Below are 22,736 nucleotides of genomic sequence, written 5' to 3'. Positions count from 1 at the left end.
TACTTCTAATTTGTAGATTTTTAATTAGGCTAAAAGTGTTGACTCTTAAAGTATAAAATGGCTACTTCCTTGTGATAGTCACTTTAGTTTTCCAAGTCAAAGAATACCAGATTCGAGTATTAGAATCTGATCTCTGGTAAACCACCAGACCCTCAAAGCAGATGTGACCTGCATTGCGACCGTGGGAACCTCTGCACATAAAATGTAATAATGCCCTCGGAGCCATGTTACATTGCTAGCTGATGTTTTCACTCCACGTTATCCAAAGCCTGTCCAAGACACCAGTAGACAGAAATGTCCATTGACATTCAATCCTAACACTATGCAGAACGGCAACTAGTGTCCTCAATGACACTTGACGATTTGAATAGGCCTACATGTGTCTTTAGAGGTCAGACGGCACAAAAGCTATGGCTATCTAGCCATACTTCGCCTGGGCTGGAGCATTGCGTCTGCAAGATACATGCTGACAGATGTGGGCCACTGTCGGCTGGGGGAGGGGCGTCATAGGAGGAGAACAGAGGGAGGGAGAACTGCATGTCAGATGTTTCAGTGGTCAACTCAAAACGCCCCATCAGGGGAAGGTTAATATATAAAATATATATTTTTCCACTCCCTTCCCCCTTCGTTCATATAGGCGCGCATTTATACATGTTATGTTATAGGCCTAGGTATTTTTATTATAGATTTGTATAGCTATGTTTATGTTTTATGAGGTTGAGACGTGATCTAGTATATCGAAGTAAAGAATAGGAATAATCGATAACCTATTAGAAAAGGCTACCCATTTGCGTTGACAGAAAATACATGCGATGAAATAGGCTAATATCACTGTTGGCAACTATTAATAATAATACGCTACGTAACGTAGCGTGTTAAATGTGTTCGTGTTTTTATTTTGCGGTGTATTACCTTTTTCGTTTCATTTGATTTAACTCAAAATATGCTCCTAATTGAAGCACGTGACAAGCTGCCACATTTTACAGCTCGTACGCAATCCCAGGGTATGTGGTTGCCATGGATCCGTGGGTCACATGCGTGGATTTCCTGTAGCCAGAAGCAGCAGAAGAGATGCTTGGACCAAAAAGATCCACAGCCATTTTAATTTGCTAATTCGCTCATTTGGACGGTTTCATGCGATGTCTGATACATTGGATATTTTTGTTCTGTGTTTTTAAGGAGATCGGACCACATTCTGTCATTTTTGCAGCAAACCGGCATTTTGTCTCATCCATAGCTTGACAACAGGAATGAGTATAGAAATCCCTGAAGGACTGACGGAGCTGTTACAGGGCTTTACCGTGGAAGTGTTGAGGAATCAACCCAGGGATTTGCTTGAATTTGCCTTACAATATTTCACCCAACTGAAGGACAGCGAGACCAGAGGGGCCTCATTTGGCAATGACCAAAATTCGGCCACAAGACCTGGCAAAGCGGTCAATTTCATTGACGAAGCGATGCAGATCGATTCTGAAAACGGCGAAGAGGATGAGGATGACGAGGAATTCATAGGTAAGCTGAGGCATACATGCTTTGTTCTCAGATCCAAGTGCCTTGGTGTGGATGTCTTAGTGATTTGACGAAAAATGATGAACGCTCGCATGCAAGGAATAGGCTTCCTCTCTGGTGCTGTGGCGTTCAGGGGCTTGACACCTTGCATCCTCCACAGCGAGGATACAGCCCCGGTAATGAATGCTGAATCAAGCCTAATATATGCCACACGACTGCCTTGATCTTGATCAGTCCCCTCGATGATTGAAAGAAGTGGCACTGACCCATCTCAAGCACAATTGTTTCAAGTGCCAGGCCCTCCCATTTGGAAAAAAATGACCGTGTCCATAACGTGTGACAAAAAAATAGAGCATGCGGAACAACGCTGTGTGTATTACGAAGATCGCGTCAAATTGGCCTATTTCCTAAAGCAGTCGTGTGGATGGACAAACGACGTAAATGGTCGCCGTATGTGACAAGACGGTTCACTTGGGTGCAGCACGACAGCGAGCCGCAGGCTTGACGTGGGATCCCAACGAGTGCCCTCCGGTGTGTCGGGCGTTGTTGACAGGTGCACTCCCGTGTCAGGGCTCTGTCACAGGCCTGTGCCCTTTGGAGCCTGCTCCCCCACAGTTGGGATAGCATTCACCATATTTCTATGTCATCAAAGGAAGGCTAATGGTTTGCCTCATGGCTAACTGATACATTCTCTGAGAAATATCGTTCTCAAAAGTCCTCATTGTTTTGTCCATTTATTGTAGATTGGATCCAGGGAAACACGATCAATCTAAGAACATTAAACCGTATGATGTTTGCATATGTTGATCAATTGAGCTTTATATTTGTTCTGGTTATTCCCACTAAAATTATTTAATAGTGTCTTGATGAAATAAAATAACATGTATAATGATTACAGTTTTTTATCCCATCCATTTTTGCAGCTCCGGTGATTAACAGATTCGTCAGGAGAGCTTCAGGTGAGTTTACATTCACTGTCCGCTCCGACTGGTAGAATTAGTAGTGCAATCTCAAGAGGAACATTCTGGAAGATATCAGTTATCATAGCCCCACGGAAATGTCCTTTGACATATTCACATGGACCACGTCTCCATCAGATCGTCCTCCATATATACAGCATGTAGACATTTTCCATCTGTTTCCTGTCGCTGTGTTTCTGTTTACGATAATGGCGATGAACTATCTTCAGTCATGTCTCTAAAAACTCTGTCTCCAGGCATAGGATAAGACGGATGTGAAAGAAGATAGGACCAATGTCCTGATGTGGTTTATACCCATTTCAGTTAGAGTTTGGCAACACTAATAATAACTGTAGTTCTGCCAAAATGATACATGGAGAAGATGTAAGCTCGCTTCTTCTTGGAAAGTTATGTGTCATCGTACCTGCTCAATTTTCCAGGAACATGGAAGTCCAGGGAAAAAGATGGTATCACCCAGGATTATAATATATTTACAAAGGCATTATTCATTCTATATTAACTTCCATATAAATATAATGTCAGTGAGGAGGAGAGGACAATAATAAGATTGTATATTAACAAATAAAAAAGATCTATATTTAATCAGAGTTCATAGGATTGTTAGCCCAGTTTATAAATTGTGCACTAAAATGGGAGGGACAGCATGATTCAGCCTGTTTTAAACAGTATGAACAGAGTCAGGACGTTGTGCGGTTGCTCCATCCGTCTCTGCACTCAGCGAGGGCTAGCCATGGCTGCTCAGTCAGATCCAACGCGCTGGCACTGGCCTACCGTGCTGCGGACGGCCCTGGCCCGTTCTACATCCAGGACTGGGTCAAACCACACGCCCCCTGCCCGTCCCCTACACTCTATGACCGCTAAACGGGTGGCTGCTCCCTCACTACGAGGGTACCCCAGCTGCCGCACCACAAAATCTAGATCTTTCCGGCTCCACAATGGTAGAAGGAGACACCTAAAACCCTACGCATCTTCCTTTGCGTCTGAAGGCTCATCTGTTCAGACTGCACCCTGGCCCTTGAAACATTCAACCAAAATCGTCATGGTTGATTGCGCTTATTGTATTTCCCTTTGGATAAAAAGTGTCAGCCTAATGTATTTTAATGTTTCAGAAGAAAATCGCAGGATGGACCACCTGTGTAAAGGGTGTAGCCATCTCCATTGAAGCAGGCTACTTCCCCAGTAACCCTTGCAGCAGGATAGTGTAGTCTCCGAGCCTAAGGGTTCTTGGTTTGAACACCCTTGACCGAGATGCCAACCCCTACCTGCTCCTCAATGACATCTAAGTCCCTTAGGATACAAGTTTCCGCTAAATTGTGGATGCCCATGTTATAATTATTCAGTCAGAGGAACATAAATTCAATATTTGAATTCTGGATGTGCAGCTCAACATTTACATTTTTCCCTTCCTGTGCAGTGTGTGCTGAAGCATTCAACCCTGATGATGAAGAGGAAGAGAAGGAGCCAAGGGTAAACTCCCTTATGCTTCACTGGTCATGTGTACATGTTGGTTGTAGTAATGTTGTTTCGTGAAAAAAATGAAAAACGTTAGGTATGCTGTTTATACACTTTGGGGCAAACAGCAGGGTTGTATTAAACATGTTTGGTTTGTTTTGTAGGTCACCCATCCAAAAACAGACGAACAGAGACGGAGACTACAGGAGGCGTGCAGGAACATTCTCCTGTTCAAGAACCTGGAGCCGGTCAGTGGATGACTGCACTGCTAGCGGTTTTAACGGAAAAGCCGACAATGTCGGATCCAGCTGTCCTATGTTATAGAGAGACTTCTTGAGGTGGCAGCGCAGAGGCTGAGCCGGAAACCAACAACTGAAAGGAGTGTGGTTAAGCCTTGTTTCCTGATTTGTTACGGAGATGTTCTCCCCAGAAGGGGATTTAAAGTAGTGTATTTCTACAGTGGCCAGTGATGAACATGGTGATTTTGAACCTTGAGAGACACACCACCCATGTTGACGCAACGCAATGACCACAAAGTCGCTTCAACGCAGTCGTGAACCTGTTTTGGTCCTGCGTCGGGTTTACGACGGATTTACGATAGCGAACCAATCACAGCCCTTGACGCAAGTTTACAATTTTTTGCGAGGCGCATGTCAGGCCCTTGCAGTGGGAACAAGGAGGGTCTGCAAGGACTCATGGTTCCGTAAACCCCCCTGCGTTGCGTCAACGTGGAACCATAGCTAAGCCTTTAGTAAATTAAACACTTTGATCCACGCCTCTGGCAGCATGATTGGTCCGGACAAATAAAGAGTGAAACAAATTGATAAGCCCAGTCACCCCGATTTAAACTTTAGATAGCAATCCAAAGACTGATTCATGAGACTAAACTGTCTCATATATGACATGAAATGTAAGCAAGTATATATTTATTCATTTGATTAAACTAATGCTGCAAGGGAACTTTTCTTTGAAATAATTATTAAGTCTTAATATCATTATTAATTATTGTTATAATTGTTTCATCTTACTACAGGAAGAGATCTCGCAGGTGTTGGATGCCATGTTTGAAAAGTTTGCCGTCAACGGAGAGCACATCATAGATCAATTTGACGACGGTGACAACTTCTACGTCATTGAAAGGTAATTCCTTACATTATGAGCCTTTTTGGAGCCGGTTTTGCACGTACCTTTCGGCTAGGAATTTAACAATCTTGCCACTAGACAATGCTTTTAACAAAACCCATTTGTCCCAACAGTATTTTATTCTTCATTACATTATTAAACATTGATATTGATTTGTTTTGTGAGTGAGTACCTACTCGGACTGCTTGTGGTTAATAAAGTAATCACATTGTGATCGCTTTATATCTTTTGTATATGCTGCTGTCTATCAATTGTATATCTCGACTCCATTTAATTGCTACGGTGATTAAATGCTGCCTTTGTGATGTTTGATATGGTGGCCATACATATCTGTCATCCATATAAATCCTGCAGCCCTGCTTCGGAAAACGTGTCACTTGAAACGCAACATGTTGAACGGACGACAAACAAACCCCCAAAAAACACAACGGAGACACAGTAACGTCTCCTCCTTGCATTCCGTTCTATCTGTATCTAGTGGGACATTTGACATCTTCATGGGGGTCGAGGGCATTGATAAGCTGGTGGGTTGCTATGACAACCAAGGAAGCTTTGGGGAGTTGGCCTTGATGTACAACACCCCCAGGGCGGCCACGATAGTCGCAACTTCGCCCGGAGCCCTTTGGTGCCTGGTGAGTACCATCCCGATATATAACCCGCTGTCCTTATTTACCGTAGGCCTCCCGATGTTTATGAATTTTAAGAACCCGAGTGCTACAGATGAGGATATTTGGGTTTAGGGGAGCAGACACTGTGTCCCATGACTCAGTGTCACCCACTGTTGGACACTGTGTGAATTTTAACAGACATTTATTATCCATGTGAATTTTTCTTCAGTGCTCTTTTCTTCAAATGGTTAGATATATCTTGCGTACAAACCTTTTCAGGATCGTCTGACGTTCAGAAGGATCATCGTTAATAATAAAGCAAAAAAGAGAAGGCTCTACGAGGCATTCATCGAAACATTACCGCTGCTTACATCACTAGAGGTATGGGCCTATTACTTTGGTTTTAAAGTACCTGCCAGAAACATGCTATAGTAAATCTCACTCTTATTGTGTCCTCATCCCCAGCTCTCAGAGAGAATGAAGGTGGTGGATGTGTTGTCCACCAAGGCCTACATCGACGGAGAGCAGATCATCGCACAGGTCCCTATTATGTAGTGATCTTTGTTGTGAATAAACTGCACATGGATTGGCCATGACTGTGCCTTTCGGATAGTAAGTCATTAACATGGTTCTGTTGATGTAACAGGGTGATCTAGCGGACTGCTTCTACATTGTTGAATCCGGCCAAGTCAGAATTACCATGAAGAGAAGTAGGGTATGTTGGCACACGTGCCTTCGCTATGTTTTTTTTTTCTATTGTTGTATTTTTCTAAAAGAAAATACCATACTGTGTTACTAAGTTCATCACTTTGGTTAAGTATTATTTGAAATACTAATCACCTACGGCCTAAACAACTAAAGAACAATTTTGTTCCAAAAAAATAGGGAAATTGAGAGGAATTCTGTTCATGTTGATGAGCCATTACAGAACATTTCAAAATCGTTCTATTTGTGGCACCTCAACTCACTCATATGACGGCCTTTGTTAGAGATTCCATTAACACTTTTAATTTGCCCTCAGACGAAAAAGGAGGACGGAGAAGAGGAACTTGACATTGCCACGTGTTCGAGAGGCCAGTACTTCGGGGAGCTGGCACTTGTCACCAATAAGCCCAGAGCAGCCTCAGCCTATGCCGTTGGAAGCGTCAAATGCTTGGGTACAGTTAGATTTTTCTCGTCCGTATTTGTATGTACCTATCCAATTGTTGAGTTAGTATGTTATTGCACCACCTAAAAGCACATTGCCAAAGGTTATTTATTTAAAACAAGTCGAGAGAGTGAGAGAGACGGGAGTTGCTGTGAAAATAAGTGGAATAGTGTTTATACTACGTCCGTAAATGTCTTATGTACTCCTTAAGCATGCTCTTATGCGTCCTTTATCGGTGTGTTTTTCTGAAGCGATGGACGTGCAGGCCTTCGAGAGGCTGCTGGGCCCATGCATGGACATCATGAAGAGAAACATTGCAAACTACGAGGAGCAGCTGGCCACTCTGTTTGATTGCAGCGTTGACATTGAAGAACAAAATGCATAAGTCCACCCCCCCACCCCATCGCCCCCCTACCCCGGTCACCTGTGACCACTTTAAAGGCCCTGTGAGGAGTTTACCGATATCTGCCAACCCATTTTTGTGTTGATATTTTTAACAGTGCAAATTACACCTTCAGTGTTAAAAGTTAACGATTCTAAATGTTTTGCCACAGGGTTGGAGTCAACAGACGATTTACAGCAGAGCAGAAAATAAAAATAAATAAATGCATACTCTGATACATTGGCTCATCTTGCTTGCAGTTGTTACTTTGGTCTGCAAAACTAATGCAGGAAGTAGCTCCCGGCAAAACGAAGTGATGGAGACCGTTGAGATGCAGTCTTAATGCTATTTGTTGTTTGTTTTTTTCAGACCCTCGTAGGAGCTTTAAAGCTAATTCCTAAGGAGACATGTAAAGACCCCACTTGATCAACATTTGTGTTTTAGATTGCTAATTTACACATCAAGTTTTGCTTAAATATCCCATATAAGACAACGTGTGCTATAAAGGAGTTTGTAATGAATTGTTCAAAGCAAAGAATATTGCCAACGCTTTTTATTATTTTTGCTCTATGCTTGTATTAGATTACATTTAATACAAGTGTCACGTAGAATGGGTAGGATTTTAAGTGTGTGTTTTATTTGTAAAATGTTAGTTAAAATACTTGTTTCATGATAGGACTTGTACATCGCAATGCACATTGCACTGACCGCCTCCATTTTGGAAGCGTAGGAACATTGGAATGTATTATATTGGTAGTAATGTTTCTTTGCTCATTGTTTAGAAATTAAATGTGAAATTATTATTTTTTTAATATGGGGATACTTTTTTGTGCTTAAAACTGCAACCTTGTTTCTCCTGTGAGATGTGTGGCAAAACAAAGTTGCCATTAGCCTAGGTTACAGTATATCCCCGTTGAAGTAGGATTTTTAAATACAACAACTCTCTTGAGTCCTCTCAATATGCATTCTGGTGTACAAGCCCTCTAGGGCAATTCATATTATCTCCCAATGATCAATTTCACCTGTCCACAGTGTTATAACTCAGCATAAGTATTATACACTCGTTGTTATATTTATGACTATTATTTGTGAACTTCACATGCCAAAGGTAATATGTTACTGACTCAAACTGTTGATTAACAGTTGTGTTGTGTTTTGTAATTCTTGAACAGACTGACCCTAAAGGGAATATTGAAGCTTAGTTATATAGTTGGCATAAGAACAGAAATAAAAGGTTTGCTATCAACTGAAGTATATATGTCAGGGACATATTACATTTGACTTGAATATATTGTTTTTATATGCCAGTTTTCACATTCACTTTGAACCAAAAGAGAAGATACACATCTCGATGGTGCCAATGCTCAACCCTGTTTAACAATCAATTGTCATAATCCATACCATTTTTTGGCTACCTTTTCCTAAACTGTAAATTGTCGTTAAGTGTATACTGGTAGCTATTTGCTTTTGCACAAAACAAACTTCAAAGATAGAGATTTTGTTTTACAGTAATACATTGTGAACTATGCCTTTATTTTAATATATGCTCCCACTAGTAAATGTCTCATCTTCTTTTTTGGAACTATTATTTATTTAATGTTTTCTTTCTGTGTGTGCCAATGTAATATTTTAGTCACGTGTCAGTGAAAAATAAGTTGTTAATCCATCTAGCGACATTAAGATTATTTAATGCTGTCTACCTCTGCAAACAACTAATATTTTGAAATGCATATTTCAATGTTCCTCCTCAGCAGACAACTTCAGTGATAACTCTTGCCTTCATTATTTTTAAGGCAATTACAGTATTGCCTTTTTTTGCTGTTTACTGTAGCGTAACCTGTTTTTGAAATATTATTCACACACGTTTAATGTAGGCCTATAAATAAAAAAAATGCTTATCTTCCAAATGTGCACAGTGTTTGTTATTATGAGTACCATAGAAGACAAACTGAAACGTTGGCCAATATTATGTTCCACTTTTCATTCAAATAAACAACTGTTTTATATCCTGGCGTCCTTGTGTTTTTTTTCGTCCATCCATGCACTCGAGGATCGCTCGATTCAATCATTCATTTGTCCGTCCATTCATTCATCAAGTCATGCAGCCATTGATTCATGATTGCGAATAGAAAATGCAAACTGTAGGCTCTTGATATTTAAGAGCTTAGCCAAGCTTAACATGGCAAGTAATGAGGCCTTGAGCATTTCATACAAAGTACAAAACGCAAGTATTGTTCTTGTTTTGCCAATCAGCTGTGACTGGATTGTAACAGACGTGTACTTTCACCCAGATCGACCAATGAGAATTTCATCAACAAACCAAGCCGCGCCCTCCGCTGCTTTATCGCTGCTCTACACCAATGGAAACGAGAGCTCATCGCTACTGACGGTTTCATCCGCCAATGGATTTCCTTATTTGGCAATGTTCATTACCCACCCACCGAAAGAAAGCAAGAGAGTTAGTTGATCGCGACAGTTTTGGTAAGTGTTAAGTTATCTACTTAATTTCCAAGTAACGCACGGATCAAAATCGTATAATCGATCATTATTATACGGAGCTTTACCGCACGATTTGAGAATGTATGTCTAGCGGAGTTGTCATGCACGTATTAAATGTCGAATGACAGATTGTGCTTGCCTGTTTTTTTTTTTCATTGTGACGTGTGTTTTGGTTGTATCAATCGAACAGACAGCGATCGCCCTGCGCTACGAAACATTCCAACTTTAATAGGGTGATTGGTTGCGTTATGGGTTCTGGAATGTGCGTTTGGACGATTGCAACTCATTCATTTATTTGAACAGGGAACATAGGTTGCGTCATGCCTGAACTTGTTGACATTCTTTTGTTTACCATGTAGGCTTCAGTGCCTTTGCGTTCTCCTGCAGAACGACCTACTACCGTGTTGTAACACTTTGCTTTGCATCCATCTATTGTCTTACACGGTTGAATTGGCATGATTTTAGAATGTAATTTTAAGCAAAAATGATTGACCTTATGGATCAGATACTTATTTAAAACATCAAAGCAAAATGACCCTTTGAATTTGTTCAAGTATCCAATGGTTTATGAGTATGGATAACGTTTTAGGTTACCTTGTGCATTTAATCCATGTAGCCCTTTATAACCTAGTTATTGTTTTGACAGACAGAGCTCGGTGGGCTACGTTCCCGGAATGTCTACATTTTTATACAAAGCAAAAACGATTGGTTGTCAACTACTTTTAGACTCCGGGATTTTTTTACTAGGATGTGTTTAACACAATCAATCTGTTGTTTTTGTTACGCAGTAGTGAATGAATGAGCGATAGTGCGCATGCGCGAACGAGTCTTTTAGTTTATAAACAAGCCCTGTACGCAATTGGCCACGTGACTGTTCTTGCACAGGGTTTCTCTGTTTCTTTAAAAGACAAAAGGTTATCTCGACCCTCCGCATGTGTCATACACATTTTCCGAAATATGACATTTGTTTCTGATGGATGTCATTTGATATTTGAAGAACAAATAACGCCGTCGTCTTTAACGAACGCGTGCGAACAAAATCAAAACAGAACAGAAACAACCCCAAAGAAGTTATGGTATTTTGTAGGCCTACTTGTAGGCCTCAACAATGTTATAGGATTTATATAGACTATAGTAAAATATTTCATTGGATATTGTTGGATATCATTTTATGCCTTTGATTATCATCATTTATGTGATTTTGTATACTTGTGTATCATCAAAAAATTAAAGATCAGTTATATTGCCATGTGACCTGGAATTGACCTGAGCATGATGTAGTCGTCCTACTTTATCAGTTCAATCCTTCCGATGTTTTGTTTCCCCTACAGCCAGGCCAGCTTGGGAAGCGTAATGTAACGCAGAAACGACAGCACATCTGACCTAGAACACGTGTGGAAACAAAAGAAAAGAGAAAAGCAGAGCAACAATGGACGAGTCCTTTGACCCACTAAAGTGCACTGAGGAGCTACCCTCCTCTCCAGGGTGCAACATGGATTTCGGTAATTCTTCACATTTGCCCTCACCATGTACCAGATATAATAATAATAATAATAATAATAACAATACATTTAATTTAAAGGTGCCTTTCTCAGCAATCAAGGACACTGTACAAAGATACACAAAAGTCCTTAAAAAGAAACAGCAATAAGATAAAGAGATCATAAAAACAATAGTGAGAGACAAAGCAATCGTCCCCAGATGGAAGAGGCCGTTTTAGAACAGATGTGTTTTGAGTTTCAGACCAGATAATATTTGAGCATGTTAAACAGAAGGAGGCTATGTCTGTGTGTGCAGACGACATGCCAGAGCTCCAGGAGGTGGACGAGGACAGGAGGTCCTCTGAGATGTTCCGGGTGGGGGCGGGGGTCTCCCACCAGGAGTTGGGCACCTCCCCCAGCAACAACTGGCTGGCGGAGCTCGCCAATATAGCAACCAGCCCCCAGAGCCCCCTCCTCAAAGACGCCCCCCACAAGAGGTGAGTTTGCCCGTCCCGCTAGGTGTTAGCCCTGGTTAAAGCGGCAGTAGGGATTTGTGCATCGTGATGTCGCGAAGTCAGATCAGACAAGTAGCTCAGGAGGTAGAGCGGGTCGGCTGGTAACCACAAGGTTGCTGGTTCGATCCCCGGCTCCTCCTAGCTGAGTGTTCGAGGTGTCCTTGAGCAAGGCACCTAACCCTGACTGTTAGCTCCCGACGAGCTGGCTGTCGCCTTCGCATGGCTGACTCTGCCGTCGGTGCGTCAATGGTGAATGTGAGGCAATATTGTAAAGCCCTTTGGGTGGCCAATGGTTAGAAAATGCGCTACATAAATGCAGTCCATTTACATTAACATTTGCATAATGGCCGCCTCTATTTCAGAAGCGTAGGAGTGTTGGTTATTATGTTTGTCATCTTTTTTTGGTCATTGTTTAGTAATTAATCGGGATTGATTTGTCATTATGGGGTGAAATTGTTGTGTTTCGAAAACGACCAGAGCGTTTCTCATGCAAGACTTGGCAGAACAACGTTTTTTGCAGCATCGGTTGCCGTTTTATGGGATTTATGTTGATTTAAAGATTTTAAATGACTACAACTTTCTCAAGTCATCACAAAATGGCGCCCAAAAAATCCCATGATGCTTTCTATTGTACAATACCTATATGTAAGATTTGCTATCCGTAGCTATCTCTAGTCTAAATGTTTTAAACACTCTACTGCCCAACCCCCCCCTCTCCCCCGCCCCCTCCCTACTCATTCCAAACCTCACCCTTAAAAAACAGCAGTTTGTTGACCTTGCAATGATATTTCTGTACTCTGCTACAGAGTCGGAGCAATGAACCTAGATCCCTGTGGCTGTGAATTTGCATTTAGTCGACAGGACAGAAATAGTTTTAAAACAAATTCAGACAAACAAAGGCAGGCTATTATACCTTTTTTAGGCTTAGGGCTATCTGAGCATCATCATTCATCTTTTTTAACCCAGTAAGATATGAATCACATGTTTGTCTTGGGGACATGATGAAAACACTTGGGGTGGGGACGGATGGCGTGTGATGATGTTCTTGGCGCAATACAATCATATACCGCTCTGCCTATCAAAAGAACGTTATCCACGGTCGCACGAATCCCTATAAACGTTACCTATTTTGTGAGTCTTATCTTTTGTGTTTTTTATTCAATCCACATTGTTTCAGATCGTCCCCGGTCCACATCTTCGGCAGCAGCAACAGTTTACATTCCTACGCCCGCCCGCCGCTGGCCAGCAGCGCCCCCACCCCATCGAGGATGCACCTGAGAGACCGCCGACGCGTCAGGGTAATGAGACACACCCCCCGTCCCTCTATAGTCTGTAGACGTGTCAGGGTAATGAGACACACCCCCATCCTTCTATAGTCTGTAGACGCGTCAGGGTAATGAGACACACCCCCTGTCCCTCTATAGTCTGTAGACGTGTCAGGGTAATGAGACACACCCCCTGTCCCTCTATAGTCTGTAGACGTGTCAGGGTAATGAGACACACTGCCGCCCGTCCCTCTACAGTCTGTAGACGCGTCAGGGTAATGAGACACACCACCATCCGTCCCTCTGTTGGTTACTCTGTAGTCGGGTCAGCAGTTCCTCAGGAGGTAGAGTCGGTCGACTGACAACCGGGAGGTTGCTGGTTTTATCCCTGACGCCTCTTGTTTCGGAGGCGTCAGGACGGCTCATGACGAAAGGTTGACTCCGCCGTTGGTGTGTGTGTATGAATGGGTGAATGTAATGCGGTAATTGCGCTTTGAGTGGCCCCCGGTTAGAAAAGAGCTGTCTAAATGGAATCCATTTACAATTTAGGTAGCAGATGATTTTATCAGAATTAACTTCTCATTTATAATTTTAGGATGTCAATGAAATGATGTCAGTAAGCCCCCTCACCATGTATTTATATATATTCATATCCATGTACATTAAATTGACATTGCATACCGTACACTGCATCCCATCCACAACCCATACCGGCTGCTTCATACTGAGTGTCTCAAGTCGTGTGTCTCAGTTGACTTGTCACGTTGGATACAAACATCAAGGTAAAGAATGACACAGAGTTCACGTCCTTGATCCGGAACAGGCCAGCAGTGAGTCCGAGTCCGGGGTCTTCTCCATGTCTTCATCGTTCTCAGACGACGAAGACATGGCGTGGTCCCGCTCCTGGCCCTCCACAGCCTGGCATTGCTTCCTGAAAGGTAAACTGTTCAGAGTATGGGAACACACAAGGGGAACCCACAAGGGGAACACACACGCACACACATTGCACTCTAACGTCACTGCAGTAGTATTTGATGTTGATGATTCAAGACTAACTCTAACCCTCTTTATCATAGGGTTACTGTAAAACCCTACGATAAAACTGTAAAAGCTTTAGTAGGTATATAGCTAATAAAAAACAGCAAAAGTACAAAGTAAGAAAATAAGAGTGAGAAAAGTTTAAAGTGGAAGTGTGCCGGTGTAATCGTACTTGCATTAAATATAATCCGGTGATGGACATTGAATCAACATTGTGCAACAACGCGCATATACAGATGATGTCAACGCATGCAATCCAAGTTTGTAAAGATGAACAAAAAAAATTGATGGATGGATCTCAATCCCGAACGTGCTTCACAACAGTCCCACCAACTCCCTGCTGCTTCTGTACAGCGCGACGCAGTGATTCCGCTGTGCGTCTTCCGCTGTGTGTTGACGTCTCCTCGGTTCGTCTCCGCAGGCACCCGCCTGCGCTTCCACCGCGGCTCCAACGTGGAGTGGCAGGACGCCGACGACCTCCGAGACTCTGACGACGACTCCGACGACGAGTCCATGATGGTGTGCACCTCCCTCAAGGTGCGCAGGCACGAGCACGCACACACACACACGCGCGCATGCACGCGCACGCACGCAAGACACATACAGACACAGACACAGGGGCACTCACGACACACTCACTCACTCCCTCAATCATTAACCCTTACTCACTCACTCACTCACTCACTCACTCACTACTGTGCTATTCCATGCAATGATTGTGTCTATTTTATAACAACAACGTGCAGTGGTTGATTGTGAACCTATGAGATGCTGAACGTGATGGTCCTCGTGTTGTCCAGAGCTACGGGTCGGAGGGGCTCCGGTTGGTGGACCACGAGGAGGCCGTGTCTGTGGCCCAGGTGGTGCTCAAACTGACCTTTGACCCCGGCTCAACCACCAATGGCCTTTTAACAGCGGAATGTCGACTGGACCACCCGTTTTTCGTCAAAAATAAAGGTAGAAAAATGCACGAATAAGATGGTATTCATTTGTTTGCTTTTATTGAGATTCGTTCGAAACCTATAGGAAACACAGAGTATGCATAGCAAGTGCATTATTACAGATCTATATTATATCATATGCATATGCATTTTTGGCCCGCATCCAATCTCTTTACCACCATCATTCAGTATACGGGATGCGATCATTGTATTTTTTGTTTACCAAATATCTGCAGGGGGGTTGCCTGCAGCCGCCCATCGCTAATGCTCTCTGTCTGTCTGTCTGTCTGTCTGTCTGTCTGTCTGTCTGTCTGCCTCTCTCTCTCTCTCTCTCTCTCTCTCTCTCTCTCTCTCTCTCTCTCTCTCTCTCTCTCTCTCTCTCTCTCTCTCTCTCTCTCTCTCTCTCTCTCTCTCTCTCTCTCTCTCTCTCTCTCTCTCTCTCTCTCTCTCTCTCTCTCTCTCTCTCTCTCTCTCTCTCTCTCTCTCTCTCTCTCTCTGTGTGTGTCCGTCTCTGTCTGTCTGTCTGTCTGTCTCTCTCTCTCTGTCTGTCTGTCTCTCTCTCTCTCTCTCAGGGTGGGCTTCCTTCTACCCCAGCCTCACCGTGGTGCATCATGGGATCCCCTGCTATGAGATGCAGGTGGGTGACCTGTGTCTTCCCCCCAACCACCCGGATGCCATTAACTGTGACGACTCGGTGGTCTTCGACACTTTCAGGAGGTATGCTACCCTCCTTACAAACGTGATCTAGTAGCCTGGCTATTGCCAGACCAAGCTCAACCATAGATTGCACGCTGGTCTGGGGAGGCTGCTGTCATTCTCTCTAGCACCAGAGGCGGGATCAACGGGCCTAGTTCAATCGACGCTATACACAATTGGCTGCTTGCCGTCGCTTCCCTGTGTCGTCATTGTGTTAAACCAGCCAATAGCGCGCCGGGGGGAAAAGCCAGCTTGTTGATTGGCTCCCGTAAAAGCCTATCAAGCAGAAAGAAATGTCTTGCTCCTCTCCAGACCCTCCCGCGGGGCGAATTCAAATCGTCGGCAGAATGGGCTGGGGGTACCCAGTCTAGCGATCTAGCGCACTCATAAAAATGACTTAACAAGGTTAAACAGGTCATGATTTCAGCGTGCAGACGGTAAAGTACATGTGGTTTGTTCTATGTGAGTCACGCCGTTGGCCTGTAGAGTAAAAGCAGACCTGACTATATTTAGACGCTAGCTAAACAAGAGACAACAGGAGATGCCTAAATAAACAGGGAAGTGACAGTGATCAAGCAGAACTTCAACGTGACTACGGAAGTTATAAAGTGAAGATCATGACCCTGTTCGCTTGTTATTGGGCAGATTCAATATGTGTATGTATCTTTCGACTGCATAATGATGTGCCTATGTTATTCTCATTGGAGTGAATGCCTGTCTACAGCATTTAATAAACATTGCCTACACATGACCCTATTCCCACTTACTGTATTGGAATAGCATTTAATTTCCACATGCCTAATTCAACTTTGGAGAGGGTGCATGATAAGACAGTCCCGAGTGGTCAGGGTTTGGACTCAGGGTTTGGACTCCCAGTGGGAAGGGAATGGTCTTTAACCCCAGATGTCGGCAGCCTTCTACAGCGTGCCTGTATACCTGACCCCTAGCTGCTCCTCAATAACCATGACCACGTCTCTCCTCTCGCAGTTATGACTTCACCCCGCTGGACTCCTCAGCCGTGTACGTGTTGAGCAACATGGCTCGCCAGCGCAGGACCTCCCAGTCCAGCGGGGGCGCTGTGAGCCCAGACTGTGATAAGTTTGAGCGCGCCGGCTCCCCGCAGTCCTCCAACAGCAAATCAGGCAGGGGCCAGGCTTCGGGAACGGCCGTCGTCGCCGTGCCGACAAAATGCAAGCGGCCAATGAATGCGTTCATGCTCTTCGCTAAGAAGTACAGAGTCGAGTACACCCAGATGTATCCCGGCAAGGATAACAGGTGTGTGTGTTCTTCCCGCGTCGCTATGGTGACGGTGAATCCGTCGGACACAGGGACGTGGCAGAAAGGTAGACAAGGGTGCTGTGATTAAGGTTCAAGAGTTGTAAAGAGAGAGCGGAAGAGAACGTTCTGAAACTAAACTAACCCAAAGAAACTTCCCCTCCATCTCTGCTAATAGAAGACACTGTGGCACTGTGCAACACATAGCATTTTGTTCTTTTACAGAACAGCATAATAATAATGTTGTTATTCGATTCCTGGTACTCTCTGATTTTTACACAATTTTTCGCCTTATTTCGATTCATTTAAATAATGGCTATATATAGCCATTATCAAGACCTGTTAGAAATCAGACTCAGAAAATGCTTCACTGCCAGGTAATCCTCCACATCGGGGAAATGTGTACTATGAAACCAAACGAGATGCAAAATGCACCCGTTCAGGTTATCAAGGTAGAAAGAAGCACTTAGTTGCAGTGAGGTGATTACCGGTAATAACGGCGCTCTCCTCCGATGTCTTGCAGAGCCATCAGCGTGATCCTGGGGGACAAGTGGAAGAAGATGAAGAGCGAGGAGAGGAGGATGTACACCCTGGAGGCCAAGGTCCTGGCCGAGGAGCAGAAGCGCCTCAACCCGGACTGCTGGAAGCGCAAGAGGACCAACTCGGTGCGTGAACCCCTGCTTCTAGATTGGCCCCTGATGGGGCCTCTGCATGGCGCTCTTCCACCGGCGGGTACGGTTTGGACCCAGCACGCCTCAGCACGCCTCAGCCAATTAGGGAGGGCGTGGTATAGCCAAGCTCAGTTACGGCTGGCGCTTCCACCCCTGACTGTACCCTTTATGGTAGGGCGGGGTTTGAGCCGGATGGCGATAGCCGCGGCAGCTACGTAAGCCTCGTGACCTCATAGCAGCCTGACGCAGTGTAAACTGCTAGAAAAAGAAGATTGCGACACAATAAACGTCCCAACAAGGACGTCAAACCTTTGCGCGACATTTTCTTCAATTAATCGAAGCCTTCGCCGTTGTACACAGAACCTTGCGGGTAATGCGTTTGTTTTTTATTACCCCCCCCTGTCGCACGGAACTGATGATTCTGTCGACCGATCGAGTACACCGGCGGAGGAGAACTGCAGGCGAGCGCGGCTCAATGAGGCTCAGTCCGGATAACGCCCACTTTTGGCGGTGGAAACGCGATCCGTGCCGCCCCCTCCGGGGGAAATGCGCCATTTAGGATAGGAGTCCAGGGCAGAGGAACGTGTGTTTGTTGACTGGGCCTCGTCTGCCGTTCTTTTATTTGCGTTCTGTATATTCTGCTGTCACTTGGATGCTACCGTTTTTAATCATGCCACCAGACACCATCTTATCATCTGTTTATTGTCGCCTTGCGACAATAAATAACTTTTCCATTCAATTAAAATGTGTTTGTATAGCACTTAATCCCAGTTGGTCGCAAAGGATTTAGGAAGGGCACAAGAAAATATATATCTATTTTTACAAGACAGACATTGCCAGCTCCATGTAACTTCGATCTAATTGCACTCAAAGGTAATTTATGAACTGGTATTTTCTTCCTTTGCTTCTCTTCTCCGCCAGGGCTCCCAGCAGACCTAGATGAGCCCCACGACCTGCTCAGGTGTTGCTGGTGTGATACGGAGGAGAAGCCCTTTAGAAACACACCGCTTAAAGCCTGAACACAGCTCTGCGCCCGCATCGATGAGTTACAACTGTGATGCAGAACGTATACACGCATTTTATAACCTTTACAAAGAATACATTATAGAGACAACCTTTAAGGGAAAGAAAACGGCAACATTGATTACAGAATATATCCCCAAACTGTAAAATGTAATCTCATCACTAACAGTGCTACTATTTTCCTATAACTTTTTATGTCAGATATGCCTTTTGTTTTACGTCCTTTTTTAAAATAATGGATCTGCTTCTATATATTTCCAGATATTTCATACTACTCAGAGATAAACATGTGGATATGTGGTGCTACGCTCAGTGTAGGCTGAGCAATCTTTTAAACAGCGAGTGTCCATAATTGTAAAATAATAGTATGAAACTATATTTTGCAACACTTTCTTCTTCCTCTAGCCTCTGCCTCATTTTGAGGAACAATCCACAGATTGGTCAACTTTTTCATGGATAAATGTTGTAATGCAGTGAATAATAAGCAATTAAACGTCGGTCAGTTGTGTGTGATTGTGTGTGTGTGTGTGTGTGTGTGGATGTGCCTGCCTTGACTTGCCATCCCCTTTCTTCCCACTGGGCTAAACCATGAATGGGCCTTGATGGGGGGGGGAGAGGGGGGTGTGTGCAGGGGAGAGGAGGTAGAACACACACACACACACACACACACACACACACACACACACACACACACACACACACACACACACACACTTACTTACATACACACTTACCTGCTTACAGACACACACACACACACACACAAAAGTAAACGCGTACATCATCAGTAAATCAGGGCCGGGCCTCACTGTAAGTGTTTAATCTTTATTGCACTTTATATAAATATGTAATCTAACATTTACAGCCATGGTATGCTCGAGGAAACCATTTGTATGATATGGTATATGATATGTATCTCGATTCGATATTTGACATGCTGGTGGTGAAGCAGCCCTGCTCTGCTTGCGGGTTTGCTTGAGTTTATACTGCTTTGTTGATAATGTACAGGTTTCACATACACCCATCCACCTCTTGCACAGAATGCCCCTTGTATTATAATATAAATACATTTTTAAAATTGGCATTCGACTTCAGGTCAGCCTGCATTGTGTTATTATTCTTAGACTATTTGCTCACTGTCTTTGTAGTAGGCCTACTAGTATTCCAGTAAGTGGGAGATAAGAAGGATAGCAGAGAAACAGCAGCGCTCACATTGACATATTAGCCACGCGGAAGCCTAGTTCAACATCAGTAACGATTTCCTGCTTTAATAAATATTTTTTATTCAGGCATAGGCATGTCTTCTATTTACTAAGATGTGTTGCGTCTTCATCAGTGGTCTGTATTTGTGATTATTTATTACGCGATCGACAGAGGGCGCCAAAGCTCCACTGTAATTTACACTCCATGGAGACTCCATGGAGCAGGTTATTTACAACGTTCAGCACCAATACTCCATTCATTTCGGATGCGCAGAGCGTCTGACTGCATCCACATCAACGGCGCCCATGCTTGTCACTGTCAGGTGGGGAGGGGAACCTCAAACTATTTTACTCGTATGCCAGTGACAATATGAAGGATGCCCTATCCGAATATAACATACAAGTTAAACATGTGGTTGTGCTTATAGTGAAGAAGCATTCATGGGCCTACAAGAAAGACCTTTTTACGAATGCATCATCGTGTTGCAATTCATATTCATTGTTCAGAAGTTTTGACCAAAATCTTCCAGACTATAGGCCTAGCGATTACGTTTATGTTTTCATTAATCAACCATGGCACACCATACATAGCCTATACTTTATCATTGTATGGTTTTCTAGGACAACTTTAAAGAGCCTCCAAGGCCTCATTTGCAATGCACCCATCTGTTCCAACGCTTTGAAAAGGATACAAAATGATACAGTTAAATAAAATAAAAAGTGATTAACACCATTCACAGGATTTGAAGAATATAAATCAAATTTGACCATCTGGAACGAGACTCGACTATTATAATTAGGAGTCAGAGTGTTAATCTCGAAAGATTTCAGTTTCGTTATCTTGGCGATACTTCTGGCGATGAGCCATAATCGCAGGTGTGCTTTTGGACCACACTTCACAGATCCACACCGTGTGTGTGACGTCATGTGCCGCTTGGGATTTTTCCTGGGAATGTCGCCACCGACACCGCGTAGGTAACATCCATAACACTGCTAATGCATATGGGCAGGCTTTCATAAATGGGCCCTATAGGCCACCACAGTCACTGTTGTGTAGCTTCGTTCTGCGATTGATAATAATAACCAGACATTAATTTACGTGAACATCTTGGGAGATTATTCATTTAAATATGCAAATGAATATATTACAGATTGGTCTCCGGCACTGTGACATCAACTTGTCAGCGAATAGCCGCGGGAGAGAGAGGGCTGACACCCACGGCTTGCTGAGAATGAGCAAACACAATGAAACCAAAGGATGCAAGCTGCATACTGTGAGCCTACTATGCATACAGGCCTACAATGCACATAATATCGTACGTTGAAACGCACACCGTGATTGATGTACACATGGATGGATGGAGAGAAATAGGCGGATGCTTCACGGATGAAGACACAGGCAGACGGCCGCGTGGTTGAGCTACTGTCAACAGGGCATGGCCAAAGCAACAACTCGGGTGAGAAACTATCGCTTGAGAGGCGGCTTGAATTATGCATGAGGTTCCTTTGACGGGAACAATCCCAAGCACAAATTAATTTGAAAATTAACAATTTGGTGTGGGGCAAACAGAGTGAGAGACAGTGCTCACCACTGCCTGCTTCCTCTCAAATCATAAGCTGCACCTCAATCAAGGCCCTCTAATTAGGGGCAATTAGGCAGAGTCATTCAGCGAGCGATACCAGCCCTGAAGCCTTGTTGATTACATGTATTTTGTAAGACGGTGATAATCAAAGGCTGTGCGTGATACTGACGTATTATTTCATCATTTCTTTTTTTTTTTTTACCAGATAAGCCATATGGCCACATCATCTGAATCTACACGAGGTCAACATGAGGTCCTACTTGGAAGCTCGTTATCCCGTTTCATCTCTTGAAGGAATGACATTTAGTGAATCCTGCCGACGGTTTCAAATGGCACCTGTTTAATTATTTGGAATAATTACTCGGAACACAAAGCTCAAAATGTGGCAGGAAATTGATGCACGATGAGTGCCTTCGGTGCGATGCGGTGAATGCAGCCGATTCCCGCCTTCCCCTCGTGTCACGTTTGCGCAGTGAGTGGATTCTTCTGACATTCCCTCTTGATTAAAAGAAGATGAGCTACATCAGTCCTGCTCCACCAGAGACTGGTTAACCCTATAACCCTATTTCATTCTGTCGTCATCCCTCTACCTCCAAGAGACAGCCTCACTCCGGCGACTGGATACATCGGATGGAGGTGAGCGATAAGAACATGTTAAACGTATCGAGGGTCGAATTTAAAGGTAAGGTTAATTAGTATGGGTGTAAGGGTTTGGTTAATTATGGTTTTAGGGATAGGATAGGGTTTAGTTAAAGGGTTTGGTTATAAGGTGTGTTTTTAGGGTTAGGAGTTTTATGGTTAGGTTATTTAGGTTTGCATTAGGGTTTGATTTTAGGGTTAGGTTTTGGTTTTATGGTTAGGTTTTAGGGATCCGTTTTTGTCCCATGGCACAAAGCCTTGGATGTGAATGGAATCCGATGCGTATTTTATGTTGAAACTTTTCATGACCATTTTCTGATGACGGAAAATACATCAGCCTGAATGTTTTTTAAAAAAAACGGTGAGAGCAACAAACCAAAAAACATCAGAAAACCCATTCCCTAACCTTAAACCCCTGTCAGCAAGGCCTGATTATATTACTTCATGGAACAGCAAACCATTTTATTTTTTATTAGCTAACTCGACCTTCGCTAATGTTATTTTCTCAAGACAAACACATACACAAAATGGAAACCCCAGGGATTTTGGGAAAGGTTTTGCGCCTGCGCAACGACCGCGGTGACATTGTCAGCAGTGACTTATATTTGCCTGTTTTTTCTCCATTATTTGGGACCACATGTCCTCGGTGCCCCTCGAGAACAGCAGCACAGAATCAGGACTCGATTC

The 22,736-nt window shown here is 43.7% G+C and overlaps 2 protein-coding genes across 4 annotated transcripts; both read left to right on the top strand.

Moving 5' to 3' along the window:
* The first annotated feature begins 654 nt into the window (after positions 1-654).
* prkar2b (protein kinase cAMP-dependent type II regulatory subunit beta) lies at positions 655-9,227 on the top strand. The gene is made up of 11 exons (XM_030366637.1): positions 655-1,512; positions 2,433-2,468; positions 3,904-3,956; positions 4,106-4,189; positions 4,975-5,081; positions 5,563-5,716; positions 5,972-6,073; positions 6,158-6,232; positions 6,339-6,407; positions 6,714-6,849; positions 7,091-9,227. The coding sequence occupies exons 1-11, from the start codon at positions 1,251-1,253 to the stop codon at positions 7,222-7,224; spliced, it is 1,212 nt and encodes a 403-aa protein (XP_030222497.1). The 5' UTR covers positions 655-1,250; the 3' UTR covers positions 7,225-9,227.
* A 367-nt stretch (positions 9,228-9,594) lies between these two features.
* Positions 9,595-19,709, top strand: hbp1 (HMG-box transcription factor 1). 3 transcript variants are annotated; one of them, XM_030366262.1, is made up of 11 exons: positions 9,595-9,702; positions 11,052-11,222; positions 11,518-11,698; positions 12,894-13,014; positions 13,805-13,919; positions 14,441-14,556; positions 14,820-14,976; positions 15,533-15,677; positions 16,644-16,931; positions 17,455-17,596; positions 18,536-19,709. In XM_030366262.1, exons 2-11 carry the CDS (start codon positions 11,150-11,152, stop codon positions 18,539-18,541), a joined length of 1,344 nt encoding a protein of 447 aa, XP_030222122.1. In that variant the 5' UTR covers positions 9,595-9,702; positions 11,052-11,149; the 3' UTR covers positions 18,542-19,709. The 3 variants fall into 3 exon arrangements, with proteins under 3 accessions (XP_030222122.1, XP_030222120.1, XP_030222121.1); XM_030366260.1 differs by having other exon boundaries at positions 18,524-19,709; XM_030366261.1 differs by lacking the exon at positions 9,595-9,702 and adding an exon at positions 9,781-9,801 and having other exon boundaries at positions 18,524-18,598.
* The last annotated feature ends 3,027 nt before the right edge of the window (positions 19,710-22,736 follow it).

Source organism: Gadus morhua, chromosome 9 (assembly GCF_902167405.1).
Source record: "Gadus morhua chromosome 9, gadMor3.0, whole genome shotgun sequence".
Lineage (NCBI taxonomy): Eukaryota > Metazoa > Chordata > Actinopteri > Gadiformes > Gadidae > Gadus > Gadus morhua.
This window is presented reverse-complemented; position numbering and strand designations above follow the sequence as displayed.